At 38.5% G+C, this 17,719-nt stretch overlaps 1 protein-coding gene across 1 annotated transcript in view; it reads left to right on the forward strand.

The window, feature by feature from the left end:
• CDH13 (cadherin 13) overlaps positions 1 to 17,719 on the forward strand; it is a 489,049-nt gene that overhangs the window by 433,256 nt on the left and 38,074 nt on the right. Inside the window, exons 9-10 of the mRNA XM_063312654.1 lie at positions 3,257 to 3,439; positions 3,901 to 4,154. Coding sequence (XP_063168724.1) covers positions 3,257 to 3,439; positions 3,901 to 4,154 — 437 coding nt within the window. The remainder of the gene's footprint in view (positions 1 to 3,256; positions 3,440 to 3,900; positions 4,155 to 17,719) is intronic.

Consider the following 17,719-nt stretch of genomic DNA (forward strand, 5'->3'; position numbering starts at 1 on the left):
CACCTTCTTTTTCTTGTTGGTCCTGCCATTCCAGTGTTTGAATAGTACCAAACTAAGTGTAGGACTGGAGGAGACTCAACAGAAGAAGACTTGGAATGGTGCCTAGTTGCAGTTGGGCTTCATTGCAGTTCTCCTTCAAAAAGGTTCCAGAGTCAGATTTGCTGTGAGAAGCTGAGTTGACCTTTTGGGAACATTTCCTTGACTTGTAGCTGTCTATTTCTGGTCAGAAACAATTGGAACATGTTTTGTGGCAACACAGTCACTTTAAATGGATGCAAACCCACTTCTCTCCCATTAGATGGGCTGAAGGAGGCATCTGTCCTCTGTCTAGGGAATGGGCCCAAAGCAGTCTGTCACCTCAGGAGACAGGTAGAGAGCATTCACTGGTGTGAATAGCTGAATATAAATACATACATACATACATACATACATACATACATACATACATAATATAGCTGAATATATATTTTGCTCTTTATTCGTTCAGTTGCTTCCGACTCTTCGTGACTTCATGGACCAGCCCATGCCAGAGCTTCCTGTCAGTTGTTGCCACCCCCAGCTCCCCCAAGGTTGAGTCCGTCACCTCTAGAATATCATCCATCCACCTTGCCCTTGGTCGGCCCCTCTTCCTTTTGCCCTCCACTCTCCCCAGCATCATCATCTTCTCCAGGGTGTCCTGTCTTCTCATTATGTGGCCAAAGTATTTCAGTTTTGCCTTTAATATCATTCCCTCAAGTGAGCAGTCCAGCTTTATTTCCTGGAGGATGGACTGGTTTGATCTTCTTGCAGTCCAAGGCACTCTCTGAATGAATGAATGAATGAATGAATGAATGAATGAAGATAGATAGATAGATAGATAGATTAGCTGAATACATATATATAATAGTATTAACATCCAACCTTCATCTCTGTATGCAATAAGTCTCAATATATTAAGGCTTATTGCATACAAAGATGGAGGTTGGATGTAAAGGAAGGGGCACTCTATTTCCATTTTGGCATGTGCCTATCTTAACTCAGGCCACTGTTCTCAAAATGCAGATTCAGATGAGCAATTCTTAAATTTAGTTGCACTTGTGAATTTGACTCAGATGTGAAATTTTTGCTCGCAGCTGGTTGCTTGCTGTGAAATAAATAGTTCTGTTTAAGTGGCACAACTTGATAGAAAGAGTTTCTTAGTTGACAAGTGGACAAGTATGTATTAAGTGACCCAGTTAAAGTCTTCTGAGGGTTGGACCTGAGGTGTTCTGTGGCTGAATGACAGATTTTAAATGGATCTTGATGACAAGGGCTTAAATACACATCTGGCCTCATCTATTTTGTTCTCCCTAGTTTGTGGTGCTTTGGGACATGTAGACATTAAAGATGAATACGACCAATTAAAGCATAATCTAATCATCTCTAATATCACTAGAGATTGGTCTCAGTTCAGTCTAACTCCTTTTTGCAACTTGTGTACTAGAAAGAGGGTGTTGTACCTGTTCCACACTGACAGTTGTATGGTACTTTGAGGCATGGAGTTCATGTGATCCAATACTATATAAACAGACACAGCTGTATTAACAAATGACACTACTTTAATGACTTGACTTTTTAAAGCAACCACACCTTTTTTCAAGCTCATCTAGAAGCCTGGGAAACGACGCAGCTGCTTTAAAGAGGTGTTTTGCTCACTCTCTTACGCATTCCAAATACCTGTTAAAAATCATTTTCAAAGCATGCCCAGCCTTAATATATATGTAGTAATAAGAATCAGGAGCTCCTTTCCCTTTTGGATGTTCTAGATCCACATCTGGTCCAAGGAAAAGCCCACAATTCTACTGGTAGAACACAGTTGTTAAAATGTATTTGTAATGAAAAAAGACTTGGTACCAATTGATAGTAAAGATTCTGAAAAGCACTCGAGGTGATGGTGTTGAGGCTGGGTGGTTATAAGCCACCTTTCAGCAAATGAAATCCCCCAAGGAAGTTGCAACAAAACTTCAAATCACAAAACGCAATTAAAAACAGGAACAAGATCAAACAATTCAGGCTATTTTTAAACTCTATTTTTCAATTGTTTATATTTTCAGGTAGGAATAGGATACTACTTTCTACATTAGTTTAGCTCTATTTCTTTATAGATTTTTTCTTGACAGTTCAGATCTGTTGTGCTATCCTTTTCTCATCTCTTCTCCCCTCTGCCTGAAAGAAGATGCAGGGGAGATATTGCAAAACTATATTGCTGTGAAACCCTTCAAACCACCTGGCTGAAACTGTGCAGGTTTTAATATCTTCTAAAGGGTAGACCATTCCTGTTATTTTCATCTCATTCAGCTTGAAGATGAAGTAGTTGCATTCACTTTGATTCTTTTACATAGCCAATGGTCAAATCATTTATTGAACTGAATCTCAAATTTAGATGTTGCCACCTCCAGATCTTGAATTCACATTGAATCTTGGTTGATTCATTCACCCTTACTAGCTATCCCTTAAATTAGTGTTTCTCAACCTTGGCAACTTAAAGATGTGTGGACTTCAACTCCCAGAATTCCCCAGCAAGCATGCTGGCTAGGGAATTCTGGGAATTGAAGTCCACATATCTTTAAAATGCCAAGGATGAGAAACACTGCTTAATTAATTCCAGCATTAACTTTCTCCCATAAGATTTTACTGTAACCTGATGGAGTATTTTAAATAGGAAGCGAAATGGAAAGTGAATGCAATAACATAGGAAATAAACATCAGGATAATTTCCCATTATTTCATTACAGAAGACACCCTCATCCACACAGATCAAAAAGAACGAAGAGATATTATGATTTAGAAGATAGACACACATACACAAAATAGATGAACGAAGATCACCTTTAAAACACCCTATTTTCAAATGCATCTGAATGTATTTTCATTCCTAACCATTGCATTCCCAAGTACTGTACCTTTATATTCTGGATATTGAATTTCCTATATTCACAGATGACAGAAAGAGAGACCAATTGCTTACTGGAGTTTACAAAGCCAGTTTCAATGACAGTTTTCTTTCTCTGTAATCTTTCAAAAGCAGGGATGTGTTTATTAGCTTTAGAATTTCAGTTTTACTCTGGAATTTCATTTCATTGATTTACTTATTTACTTATTTAATTAATTAATTCAGTATCCTACCCCACTTTTGGGTGCACTGAATAATTAATAGCACCTTATACAAATTTATTGTTATGGTGGTGGTGATTTGAGTAATGGTAGTAATATTCATTATTTGTTTATTAATTTTGAGTTCCAAGCCACAGTGAAAGAAGGCAGCACCGGTGTGATTGTGAATTTAACGGTTGAAGATCGAGATGATCCAGCGACAGCAGCATGGAAGGCAGTTTACACCATCATCAATGGCAATCCAGCCCAGAGCTTCAAAATCCACACAAATGCAAAGAATAATGAAGGGATGTTGTCAGTTGTCAAGGTGAGGGGGATGAAAATTAACAAGGCACCAACTTTTAGCAGCTAGACTGTGGACTTAATTTCATATGTTGTTCCTCATTCTTCTGGGCCAGAGTTCTCCAAGCTGGTGTCCTGTTAGATATCTTGAGTTCCAGCTTCCATCAACCCAGCCAACAGGTGTCACTGTGGAAAGTTGCTTTGAACAATGCCCAGTATTCACATCCTTTTGATTTTCACCATTGCTCAGTTTTCTCCTTCTACCACAACCAAGGACCATACATAAAAAGTCTCTTTCTTTGTGATTTCATTCCATGTATCTGAAATGGATTAGGATCCATAAAAGCTTATATGAAAATAAATGGGATAGTCTCTAGGTAGCCACAAGTAAATAAGAATAAAAGAGTTTCCTTATCTGAAGGAATTTGTGTTGCAAGCATTTAATATATATGAATGTGGACGTTGTTATATGTTCATGTCTTTCAGCCTTTGGATTATGAGATTTCAGCTTTCCACACACTCCTGATCAAAGTAGAAAATGAAGATCTGTTGGTTCCTGATGTATTGTATGATACCAGTTCCACAGCAACTGTTCAGATCACAGTTCTAGATGTTAATGAAGGGCCCATTTTCCACCCTAATCCAATGACTGTCACCAAACAAGAAAATATTCCTGTTGGCAGTGTTGTATTAACAGTTAATGCTACCGATCCAGACACTTTGCAGCATCAAACTATAAGGTGAGTAGAATATTTTGCAATCTCATTTTACTATTTCTTAAACTTATTTTCAAAAAAAGTAAAAGTCATCCCAAATATCAAAGATCTTGTGTTTCATGCAGTTCAAAAAGCGAAATGTTTTAGGATAGATATCTAGAGATACAGATAATAACACAAGAGACAGAAATATGGATATTGCTGAAATATGCACCTTGACTCTGTGATTTGCAAATCAACAGATGAAAATTGACTGAGAATTTAAGTTTGAAAAAACCAGTTTCAACATCCGGGTTCTGGTTTTTAAACAGTGCAGAGTCTTTATTTTCCTGTTCCTTACAATTCTCATTTTTCCCCCTTTGGTACAGTGCTTCTTCATTTGTTGAAATAGATCTGTTGTTTGTATTAAAATATCTGTAATACTTTCCACATCTCGTTTATGAAGGACAGTAAGTCCCAAACTTGTGTGGTATACATTAGAATACTTACATGAAAATATATGAAGAAATTGAGATAAAGAAAATTGGTTCTTCTGTTGAATTGCTTTGATTCCATTCACCATTGCTATGACCAGCACTGGGGTTTTTCATCAGCATGAAGTGGGAAACCCCAAGAACATGAACATAAATGCTATTTAATTTTAGTTCTCACTTGTAAAACAATTATAACCTGCTCCAATTTTTCAGCACTCCATGGAAATAAGTTGCTATTAATCAAGATTTCTTTTGTGAGGAGGCGTTTGGAGGTGTGCGGAGGGAATTGGGTGACCTAGGCACATCCCAGTAGAAAGATGTCTCTCTTGTAGTATCAGAATGGTTTTCTGAATGTTGGTCATTACTCCAAGGGTACTTCAAACTTAAATTCATGGGCTGTGGCATGTTTAAAGAATAGGGAATCCTTTTAACTGCCATTTCAGGTCAAACCAGTATAGATTCCTGTTCAACATCTTCTCAGAATGTAGCATTATGAATCTATTGGATTATTCTTACCTAGTTGCAGAGAGAGAAATTGTGTGAGTTTATGCACGCAAGTGTATTATGAATCAACTGGCTATTTGAAATGGAGATAGCATGAGGATGTCATAAATAGGAAATCCTACAGTGACACCAAAGGCATTTTGTACTGAAATTGGTGCTAATGACAGGCACTGCATGGAAGGAGAGGACACATAAGGCAATCACAATCTTTGAGAAGTTCCGTTTGGGCAAATCTGACCTTCATCCTTGTTTCTAGTCAAAAAAGAAAGGCAAATGAGATAAACAGAAAAAGAGGGCTATGTTTCTCTTTAATATTAGCCAGTGCATCTTTACACAGCTTTGGGGCCTGATGTTTCTCAGCGGTTAAAAAGAAATTCTCCCTATCCCCTCTTTTCTGTAATACTTTGCCCAATGAAGAACAATGGGGATCTTGAAATTTGTACACCATACACCTGGGTTGCTCATCAGTGAGTCAAGTGATTTTTGTCTGTATCCATATGTCTCACTGGTCTACTCAGGAGCTTTATGTTCCATCCTTCCTTCTACCTTCAAAATATTCTCAGTGAAGCCCTGCAAGATTCAGTCTGCATAAGTCTTCTGTGTTTATAACACATGTAACCAATGGATGTCCGTAACGCTCATTTCTTTCAGCCTTTAGGCCTCATTTCCATGTTGTACTGGAAGGTCCATAGGGGGAGTAGAACTTGACCATCATAGATCTGTCATTAGCTTGTTTGACTGGAGTTCTCTGGATCATTCTGAGCCCTTGCAATTTTTCAGCCCAGCTTATTTTACAACATTTTTGCTGGGAGAAAATTATCCCACCTTGAAGTGCCTCAAGCAAATTTGGATAGAAATGTAATACTAAATAATAGGGTAGGGAAGTAGGAACAAATGTTTGGAGAGTCTATGAGTCCCCTAAATGTTTTCGGTCATGATCAGTTGGACATGCAACAGACGCCATTGCCACATTGCTTCCTTTTCTGAGCTGGGGGAATTAGTTCTCATTCACATGGGCATAGAATAGCAATACTTCACCTCTCAATGTAACTCTACTTTCGGTTTCATCAAAAGACCATAGGAGGACAGATCATGCTGCCCTTTAAGCCTAAGATTGCCCATCTCCTAAAGATGGGCAAGGTGTTTCCAGAACAGGATTAGAAACCTATGAGCCATCTGAGAGCACAAACATTCCTAGTATTCCTTAAAACAAACAAACAAAAAACAATAGTCCAGTCATTTTATCAAATGGGTAAAGCAGGAGAACAGATGCAAATGACGACATAAGTAAGCTGGAACATTCAGACTTCAAGAGGAAAAAGGTTAGCGGTGCTAATTAGAGTCCATTTCTCCTACTTAAAGCCAAATATGAATATTTGAATCTCCAGTGTCAGGAAGAGCTCTGCTCTTAATTGGTGTCATTCCCCTGAAGGGGGAGAGCAGTGGGGAGCAGGGGTTGTGTGCACATTTATGTGTATATGTGAACACACACCATATCACACAGATGTGTGTGTGTTTATATATATGTATTACATACATACATACATGTACACCACGTATACTCTGCCTAGGTGAATTACTTAAGGCCTGGATTTTATGGAAAAAGAATATTTTATCTCCCACTGTTCCTGGTCTTTTGATTAGGAAATATGGTGGTAACGTTATTGGCAGGTGCACCTATCTTCAGGGGAGCTACTTTGATAAGGCTCATTAATTATTTGCAGTGTTTGATCTTTTGCACTGGAAGAGATGTGAAATGGGTTAAGGAGAAGGTGTGGGGAAAGGAATATTATCTGTTGGCCCTGATTATCATTCTAAACCTGTCACAAATTTCAGATCTTCATTTCTTTCTCTTTTTTTCCCCCAGCCAGGGCCAATAATTTTTAATGATTATGTTGCAGATGCAAATTAGTGGAATGTCAGGGGCGCTCATGTGCTTCGCAAATAACATAGCCCAGTCAGAGAGAAAGGCAGAAATCCCCTTGGCTGCGTACCATGAGTTGAGTTCTGCACAGGGTTAGCAGTCTTGAACAACAATGGGATGGAAGCTGAAAGAAACGTTCTCAGGGATCGTGACGCTGCTTAGACCAGCTTGTACCACCAAAATTGGAATGATTTTTTTTTCCCCATTCCTTCCCCAGAGATGATGTTTTGCTTCTCTCGGGCTGAACATCTAGAAAGGGGCAATGATTGTAACATGAAAAACAAGTTCATGAGGTTTGGGCAGACAGCACTTCCAAGGGAATGAAGTTGCTAAGGCAAAGAGCACAATCAGAGAGGACAGAAGTAGTGGGAATATGAAAGAAATCAAGAAAACTATACATGGTGTTGGACTGCGCTGGAGCCTTAAGCCAACATCACAAGAACATGCTGTTCTGTTCTGCTCTAATTAATCATAGTAGGTGTAGCCTTTACCTGAGTATGTTGTTTGCATGAAGAAGTCATAGGTTTGATGTCTGTTATCTCCTGTTAAAAGGATCAGGTCACAGGAGATTGGAAAGATGTCTACCAAACACCTGGAGGGCTGTTGCCACTCAAAGCTTGTGGTTCAATCATCTTAGCCACCATAAAGTAGCTTCAGGTTGTTGCATGTACCCCATTTTCCCATGTAGAGGAAATTCCTGGTGAGAATTTGATTTATTTTGGAAAAAGAGCTCATCAGAAAATGTTGATACTTCTGAAAAGTGAGCCTTATTTACAAATCTCAAGGTTGATCATAAATAAAACGAAACCCCTTCAACAACAGTACATCTGTTGACTCACTTCATTTCCAGATATTCCCAGCAAATTTCCCATTCCAACCTCTCAGTTCAACTCAAATAAACAAACAAACAATAAACAAACTCATTTCTACCCCTATTTGCTATGGGGACTCCTTCCAGATAATAGATTTTTTTCCCAGCATTGGCATGGTCCCTGTTCCTGTGGTTCTCAATAAGCTAAAATCAGGAGACTGGGAAGAAATTCATTCCAAAATTTCTTTGCTCTATTTTTTTTTTAATCTACACCTCAGAAAGTGTGTGATCTCTTTCCCCTAAAAAGCCACGCAATTATTCAAAAGTCAGGACTTTGCACAGCAATTGGAAGAGGACTTTCGGTGACTTTTTTCCAGGAGAGAATAACATTTCCACTTCAAACTGATTCCATAGACTTGGTCACTTATTCAAGCATGCAGTTAGTAACTCTCCAAAGTGTTCTGCTCTCGGTAGCCATAACAGATGAACCAAGAGAGGAGGTTTGAAAAGCAAACTCTTAAATATTCTTCTGTTGTCTGTCTGTAGAAGGTGGAGGAGGGAGTTTTTGATCAGTTCAGAAGCTGTTAATATTTAGATGTAATGGGGAAGGACCTGTGGAAAAATTTGAGGATGATAATTAATCAGCCAGCTTGGAAAACAGCAATGATAATCTTTCTCTGGTCAGCAAAGGCTCAATGAAACAAGTAGCTAGCACCAAATGTTTTGAAGGTAATTATAAAGGTAATTTGTACTTACTTGGCTAATTAGTTCTTGGGCAAAATAACTAATTTGATTAAAGAAAGTCAATCTTCCAATTAGTATGGAAGCCCCACGATTTGGCCATGGAAACCTATAGATCTTAAGAAAGAAAAAAAGGGAGGGAGGGAGGGAGGGAGGCCCAGTCACTATGCCTTCTATTTTTTTTCCCCCACAACTACTGAAAATTTGTGATTATTGCCATGATGAGAATTTAATTCTTCTGAGCACTAGCGAGTTAAAGGAAATATTTACTTGATTACGGAGATGCTGGATCAGGCTGTTACTGGAAAGCCCAGTGGTCAGGAGCACCAGCAGGTATGTCTAAAAAGGCAAGATGGCAGCCGCAACTACACAACTGAAGTCTTACCCTTTTTTTAGACTGTGATACATATAAAAAGGCATGGGGATTCAATTGTGTGGTTGCAACCATTATCTTGACTCCCCCTCCCCCATGGATGCCTCAGATCGTGGTTGTAGTAGAAGGTTATCTCATCCAAAAGAAGAATATTCAGACACTTTTAATAACCAGGAGATTCTGTGTGTTGCTGTCATGGCACTTTACTCTGATATTTAAAATTTAAGACTAAAATATGCACATTTTCTAAGCATATCTGCTTGCATTAGATTGAAATTAAATACCTGAAGCTGAAATTGGAGGGTGGGAGATGTCCCTGGCTTTGAAAAGATTTCAATAAAACGTGAATATAAATTAATTTGTTCATGCATATTCACTTATAGAGTTGTGTTTCTAGCTTAACTGTAAAATAAATTTGATTCCAAGGTCAGGGTGAATTGTCCTAAAGAACATGGCCAACAGTCTGCTTCAAGTTTCAAATTTATCCCAGCTTCCTGAGCTAGAATAAGGGGTTTCCATCTGCTGTTGAAATGGAGGTTAAATTAATCTTAAAATTCCAATTTATTGTGTAGTTGCTATGTTTTCTTAGAACTAGGCAAAACAAGGCAAAACAAGACAAAACTAGTATGTCACAATTTATAATCTAACCATTAATCCAGACTAACAATTAATAGGTCATGGTGAACTCTGATTGCTTAATCTGAGATTGCATCAGATTTAAGAGTTTAAATCTGCCTGCCTCTTCATCAGCCCTGAAATTTTAATCAGAACTTTTTGGTATTTGATTGTGTGTGTGTGTGTGTCAGTGAGAACTTCAAGGCCAAATGCAATAACATTTTCTATCATGGGAAATTAAAGAACAGCCTAATTCTCAAAAATCCATTATTAACAGTAAGTCTTGATTAAACATATTTGCTGGCTCCAAAATTTATCTCAGTGGAAAGATCCTTCAAGGTATGCCGTTCCACTTCAGGCTCAAACAAGTTCAGAGATTAGAACAGTTTGACTTCAGAACTAAGTATAAATAAGTTGTTTACTGCACTACAGTGGTAATTTTTAATTAAAGCAATGCTCTTTGCTTTCATATTTTATTGTGGTAATATATTTTTATTACCTACTGTGTGTCTGGAGTTTTAATTATTTATGTAAATATATGACTGCAACTTTGATTCTTGGAAACCAATGTGACTGGCTCTTTCTCCAGCAAAAGGGGGGAAAGGCTGATTATGGCTTTGAAGCATGCCTAATTGGTTAAATAACCAAATTGGCAGCAGAAACTTGGAGGTATTTATCTATCTCTATGTGTCATCTATCATCTCTATCTATCTATCTTTCTATCTATCATCTCCAACTAAGTGTTATGGGACTGCTATGGGTGATTTGAAAATATAGAAGAAACTGTTAAGTCTGGTGTCTCTCAAATTCTCACTTTTCCACATTCATCTCATTTTCCCATTAAACTGAATATTTTTTAAAAAAAAAATAACCTGATACATTTTTGAAAGCTCTTTTCTGTAATGCCCCAGAGTTTTCACCAAGGGTTTTTTTTTTTTTTTTTCATTCTGTCTTATCTTTTGACTGGAAAAGCTGCAATGCAGAATTTGGAGCACGTGGTTTAGAAGTCCAAAGCAAGTTGATTTTAATATGTGAAGCAAACATGTTTCACGCCATCACTTTTTAAAAGTTAAAAACATCCCTAAAAAGTGATTTGATGAGAAATATCAGTTATGAGTTAAAGTGTAGTAATACATTAAACCAATCTTACCCAATCTAAGTATACTGGCATTTCAACTTCTAGAGTTGAACTTCTAGAAAGCATTTAATAGTCCATTATTTCTTTGTTCTAAAAAGCAATAGCAATCCTCTGGTGAAGTTCCAAACATCTACTGTACATCAGGGGTGGAAGGTGCCAAGTGATGCAACACACACCATGACATCATCCCTGACTGACACAATTAAGTAATCTGTATCTTTTGTGCAATGATGCACATGCCATGCATGCCATGACATCACTGTAGCTTCTACTAGATGACTATGATCAATTCATCAAGAAGACACTAGGTTGGAAAAAGTTTAACTTGGGTCTTCGTTATGACTTAAACCATAATAGATGAAAGTCTAGCTAATCCTATGTCTGTCATCTTGAAATAAATAAATAAATAAATCAGCCATGTTGCTTCAAACCCACGTTGCTTTATAGGCAAGCTTTAAAGCAGAAGCGGTTCTCAGATAGAAAGGCAAAGGTATTTCAGGGTGATAAAAGGCTCCTCTTTATATAATAATGCCAAAATATTTCTTCTGAATCTGTGATTTTGTCCACTGGAATGACCTGTCTTATGGAATCACCAGTGGTAGCAGGAAGAAAGTCAAGGTGAAGCCAACATTAAAAAGGAAAACAATATTGGGGTATATAATTCACAAACGCAATGAGGCAAACATTTCCTGAAAGCATTTTCAGGAGACCTTGATGGGCTGAAGTTATGTTTGAGAAATGATTCCTCATTCTGGTTCCCAAGTATTTCTGAAACTATACTGAAGTCAGGGGCGCCGAGCAAGAAGTTGCTCGCTCTTCTTGTCCTTATTTTTTCTGCCAGTCACCAGCTGCCTGTCTGCAGCACCAGCATAAGCTGTGAATCATGAAACTAATTCTCAAAATGTATTTCATACTCTGCTGCCAGCTTCATCAAGCAGAGCTGAGCACCCTCTGTCAAAACGTGATGGGAACCAAAAGCTATCATTTGTTGGCATAACGGCAGAGGAATTAATTTTGCCCTATTTTTATTACAGGCATGGCTCAATAAATTGGCTGCTGAACTACTCAGCAGTCTTGTTTAAAACATGTGAATGTGTGTGTGTGTGTGTGTGTGTGTGTGTGTGTTCAGTTTTTTTAACATATATATAATGAGAAATCTCTAATGAGTCATGAGTCAAGACTGCCTGCTTTTATGTTGTTAGCCATTTGGTCTTTATTAATAGTCCTTTCAGAACTGAAAGGGTTGTTTCCAGATTCTGAAGCAAATACAGAGTGGTCTATAGGACCAAATTAAGAGCCCACCCACTTCTCTTTTTTCCCTCCTCCCCTTCTCTCACATACATGCACAGACACACATACAGACAAGCACACTTTCTAATATGAAATAAGGCTTTTGATTACTGATGACATCTAATATGCTGTGAGTTGAGAGTCAAAACTACATCTGGAGACTTTTGAGGGGAAAATGATTGGAGAGAGATCCCTACTGTGGAAGAATATGTGTATATGGGATTATTTTCCTCAGCACAGGAATATTTTATTGTCCACATTGTTTATTTTTGTTCTTTTACCCTTGTTTTCTGCAGGGTAGGGATGTAAGCCACTAGGAGTTGGTTGAAGACTGGTGTGGCATGTACGCCTAGTAAAATTAGTAAATAGGTTGGCATGCAACCAGCTCCTTGAAAAATTAGTCAAGAATCTCTAAATTTGACATTCTAAATTTGAAAATTTCTTCTTCTTCCTTCTTTGAAAATTCTTGGGGAAGAAGAAAGAAGTCTCCATAGCTGTCTTCAGAATAAGTAAGCAAGAAAAGAGCCAAAAGCCAATGAGAGAAGGAAACGGGAGGGAAACTGCACTTTGCAGAATTATCCAAGCAGCAGGGAATTTATGGGAAGCTGCTTCAGGTAGAGCTCAAATGAGTCAGCCATTCCCAATACCCTTTTTATGTCCTTTCCCCACTGATTCCTAGTCTTCCTTTGAGAATTGCTTTGTAGCAGTTGCTATTAGAATTGTATTTAAGTCCAGTTAGGAAACTGCTGGAATATGTGGCTAAATCTTTCCCATCCCACTGCTTTCTATAACGTGATAGTGATAGAAGAAATATCTCAAGAAGCTCAATTGGTGTGGGTGGGTTGATGTGTTTGCTTATTAACTTTTTAATAAGAAGCCCAATTTCTGGGAAATAGCTTCTGAGTGTCAGTGCAATCACACATTTTGTTAGGCATCAGAAAGACCATAAATTACTACCAAATGCCTTTCTTCAGAGCTGATAATCCACAGTGGAGTTATGAAGAAAGTCTTGATATAGAAGGTGATAGGAAACCCAGCACATAAAACTTAATCACTTGGGGAGAAGCCATGAGCTCAGCTCCTTCTTGGAGGAATCAAGAGATCAAGAAGAGGGTTCAATGGGGGTTGATGCTCAGGGATGAGATCCAGGCCCTATTACAAAGAGGATGCGAATCAGCATCTAGAAGCAGCAAATGTATAGGGACAACAGCCAAAAAGCTTGAAGATCTATCCCTGGAATTATATGGTCATACTAAAGAGCAAGGAGAGTTAACACTACTTACCTTTCTTCTTAATCTTGAAAGCTTTTAATAGTCCATTATTTCTTTGTTCTAAAAAGCAATCGCAATCCTCTGGTGAAGTTCAGTTAAAAGTACACCTCAAAAAATAACTTTAAAAAATCTTAAAATGCTAAAACAACAGGAAGAGAGGGCCAGTTTGGTCTAGTTGGTAAGGCAACAGGCTAGAAGCCAGGAGACAGAGAGTTCCAGTCCCGCCTTGGGCATGAAAGCCTGCTGTGTGACCTTAGGCCAGTCACTGACCTCTGAAGTAGAGCTTCCAAAGAAGATCTGATGCTGAGAAAATATGGGAAAGCACAAACATGGTCAATCCTAAACAGTATGGGTTTGCCCATGAAGTTGAGTGCTCACTTCGTTTTTTTAGGTAAAACATTTCAAAAAATTATTTTCAATGGTGCTTATTCTCTAGTAAAGATGTTTGGATGAAGTCAGCACAAACTAGCTCCTGAATCCCTCTGGAGATCCTAGGGAGGGGACTCTGACCCCATCAGGCAGGTCATTTTTTGCCCACAGAGGTAGCCATGGGATTGTATGATAATAGGGGAGGTATTTTAGGCATGTGTGGGGTGGCTACTCTTTCTACTATGGAAGCAGCATGCCTTTCCTCTCAGAAACATGGGCCTCCCCACACTAAAACTGCCAGCTGAGGACCTATTGATCCAAGGAAACGGAGAACTCCTATTCATTGCGTGTCTTCAAGCAAAGTCTGGACACTGGGTGAAAGGGTTGCTTTCATTTGAGTTCAGTGAATTTGTTTGAGTTTAAAGGATTGCATCTATTTTGGATAACAGATTTATAATGAAATTGCATATGGTTATTACAGCTTCTATACTATGAAGGTGGTAGGAGTAATTTTATCCTCTATATCCACTATAGGATCCCCACTGAAATAGAGCAACACAGTGTTAGGATTGACTTCCTCCCTCCAAGGCAAAGTGGGAAATGCATTGATTTGCTTCCCATTCAAATGATTCATATATGAAGAAGGGTAATCTTAGAAAAGTTTACATATCTCAACAGGCCAACATTTAATTCTGCCTGTAGCTTTTAAGCATCATTGGAAGCCTGCAGTGTCGCATACCCACTGGGAATTTCCCACCTGACTGATCCTGCTGAGTTCTTTATCACACATGATGTTGTAATTCAAAGAAATGCACATTCCTCTGCGACATGAAACCATGACCATTTCTTCTCCTTTCCCCACAATGTCTCCCTTCTGGTTTTTCTTTAAAAAAAGAGCAAATTGGAGAAACAAGATAATCTTTCAAGAATGCCTCCTCAGGCTGTTAGAAGCTGGAGGTGCCACTGGCAAATCTGGAGAGAGAACGTGGTTGCTAAGGATAAAACTGGTGCCATTTAATGTAAGCAGTCACACAAATCCACCCCTTTTTAATTGCCTCTAGGTGATATCACACTCATAGTTGAAGGTGCTGAGATGTGTATTGTGCTATCCCCGCACAATCCCTCTTTCGAATGTTTGAATCTCTCCCACAAAAAGAAATTAGGCTGAATCTTAATCCATCTTTCAATACATGTCTGGACAGAGTCTTACCATACCTGAAAGCAGATGATCACAAGTGGTGATAAGTCCCCTTGACTCCAATGTGTTTTCCATTAAGTGTGGCAAAATCACAAAACTATTATTTGTATTACATGTCCCTGTGGCATAAATCTTCTGTTTCTTCCTTAAACACATTCTTCTGCACTAACTGTTCTTCTTCATAATGAAGAGTAGTCCGTTAAATGACAGAAAAAGGCTTGCAGACTTGTGGCTTCCGTTAAATAAGGCCGTTGCATGTGGAGAGAACAAACTTGTGGTTCTAGCATTGATTCAATGGCCAGGAACTATGTGCAGGAGACAAACCCCATGGCAATAAGAGCACCTCTGCATGGCCACCTGTTAGAACAATGAAACATTGCATTCACGCAGAGCTCACTTAATACAACCATCAACCAGTTTTATGGCACCTGGTGCTTTTGAGCTTTTGTGACCACTTCAAAAATCACCCCTCTTGTACCTGTTTGGATCAATTGTGGCCAATATTTAAGGCATCTTTTCTTTGTCAAGCTCTAGCTTAGCTGAGCTTCCAACCTGATCTAAGTTTAATCATTTTTAGCTCTTGGTTACCCATTGTTTTTCCACATTTAACCTGACAGACTGCATAATTTCCTATAAGGTTATTTTGGGTAACTATAACCCACTTTCTCCTCCGTAGATGTGTTGGTGCATTAGGGATGGGAGAGCACTTCATTTAATTCATGGCTGGAGGTAAACTCAGCTCATTTTGAATTTTAAGCAAACTGAAACATGACTGTTCAGATGTTTCGGGATTTCTTGCAGCACAATTTGTCAAAAGAAAGTTTATGAAGGGGAAAAAACCTGCATAAAAAGATGTATATTCATGAAAATAATGACAAAAATGTAATCCCCCATAGAAATCTGTTTGCAAATAGCAAATACATTAGGGGGAAAATCCAACAGAAATGTGGATGTTTGGAGAAATGTGCACCAAAATATAAAGAATGCTTAGTGGATTAAAAAAGAAAATAAGTTCAATGAACTGCATTAGACAGATTTGCAAAAATGAGAAATAACTACTGTACATGTGCATGCTTGCATTTAGATCACAGGAAAAAAGCGTAGATAATTTCTTTCAATACTCCTGGGTTACAAGTGTTCTAATGCAACAGAGCCAAGTCCTTGCAGCCTCTCTAATTAGCTTTATGGTGTTGATTCTACAATCACAGTAACTATCTAATACCTCTGTGTCATCAAGTAAAATAAAGCATACCGGTTCAGTTTATTTATTATGGTTGTAGACCAGTACAAGCAGAGTGCTTAGTGAATATATATAAATCTATCTTAATAGATAATAAACAAAATAAAATTTAAGACAAAATTAAAATACGTTTATAAAACAGCCTAACTAACATCTATGAGTGAGGTCCAGAGTGCAGTCTATATTTGAATGATAAAATAGACACTAAAAAAGACATAAGTATAATAACATCTAAAATTACAAAGAAGTGATAATATCTAAAATTCAAATGGATTCTAGTTTCATAAAATGTGTTTGGCTAGTGGGAAATTGGCCCATCAGGGTTTGGCAGATCTTGGTGCTGCTGCACTGTAGCAGAAGGCAGTTTGTCTATCAGCAGCATGTGGGCATAGGCTGAGTCTGATTGACCAGGATGTCTAATCAGAGGTAGGATGAATCTGTTTCAAATCTCTCCATAAAAGGGGGAATGAAGAAGAACATGTTCTGTAGTTTCCACCTCTCCAGAATCAAAGGGGCAAAGCCTTTCAGCCAACGGTACTTTTTTATATTTACCATCCACTACTGTAGAGGTGAGTGCATGACATTGGCCATGACAGAAAGCTCTCCAATGGCTGGGTGTTTCTAGCTGTGTAGGGTACTGTAGCTGGCAGCAATGACAATATATCTGTCATTGACAATATACTCTGTTTTCTCTTCAGATCATATAAAGCATATCTAAAATGCAAGAAACATTCATATGAAATACAATGAACAGCTTTTAAAATGCTCTAAGCGGGGAGGGGGACTCACAATAGAACTTAAGCATAAGGCAACAGTGACTTACCAAGTGGATAAAAATGCCTTCATCTGCCAATGAAAGACAAACAGACAATTGTGCATCTTGGGACAAGTTGTAGCTACCCTACCAAGAAACCTGCATATGGCTTGTCTCACCAGTTGCATCTTAGCCATGAGTTAAGAACAGAGACACACCCTCACACAGCCTTGAGAGGCAAGTTGTTGTGTGAAGAGTTGGTCTTCCGGCTATCCTGGACCAACTCCTTAACCATCAAGATGTTGAAGGAAATACGTTCATGGTTATGCACCCACAAGGGGTGGGGGGATTTTTGGTATGTCTATAATCATATTTCCTTCTTTCTGTCCTGGGTCATTTTTTGAATGTGAACCAAGGAGCTGTTCTCTTATTTTTCTGTACAGTGCCTGTTCTGTGGGTGATACCATATAAATAGATCCATCACCATCATTACCATCTCCACTTCATATGGATTCATGTGTTAAACAGTTGATCAATGTTTTCTTTGTACTGGATGCAGCCCAATTATAGCCAAGACTACAGTTCCGTTGCAAAGCTTACAGTTTGCACTTCTGCAGTTTGAGATTAGATTCTTCTCACTGACTGTCACATTAGCAACTAAGCAGTAGCAGCTAAGTAGACGCCCCTACTTAGGGCTAACTAGGTGTATCAGACAACTGTTATGATCAGGAATAGTATACATATCCAGATCAATTTCTCAGGACAAATAGCAGATTTGAAGCTTTTTGGCATGCATTTAAGAATATGAGAGTGCTTCTGGGCAGGGCTGGGAAGGGTCTTGTATTCAAAAGCAATTAACTGCTTTGGAGTATGTGGGAACATGCACAT

This window comes from Candoia aspera, chromosome 11, assembly GCF_035149785.1.
Source record: "Candoia aspera isolate rCanAsp1 chromosome 11, rCanAsp1.hap2, whole genome shotgun sequence".
Classification (NCBI taxonomy): domain Eukaryota; kingdom Metazoa; phylum Chordata; class Lepidosauria; order Squamata; family Boidae; genus Candoia; species Candoia aspera.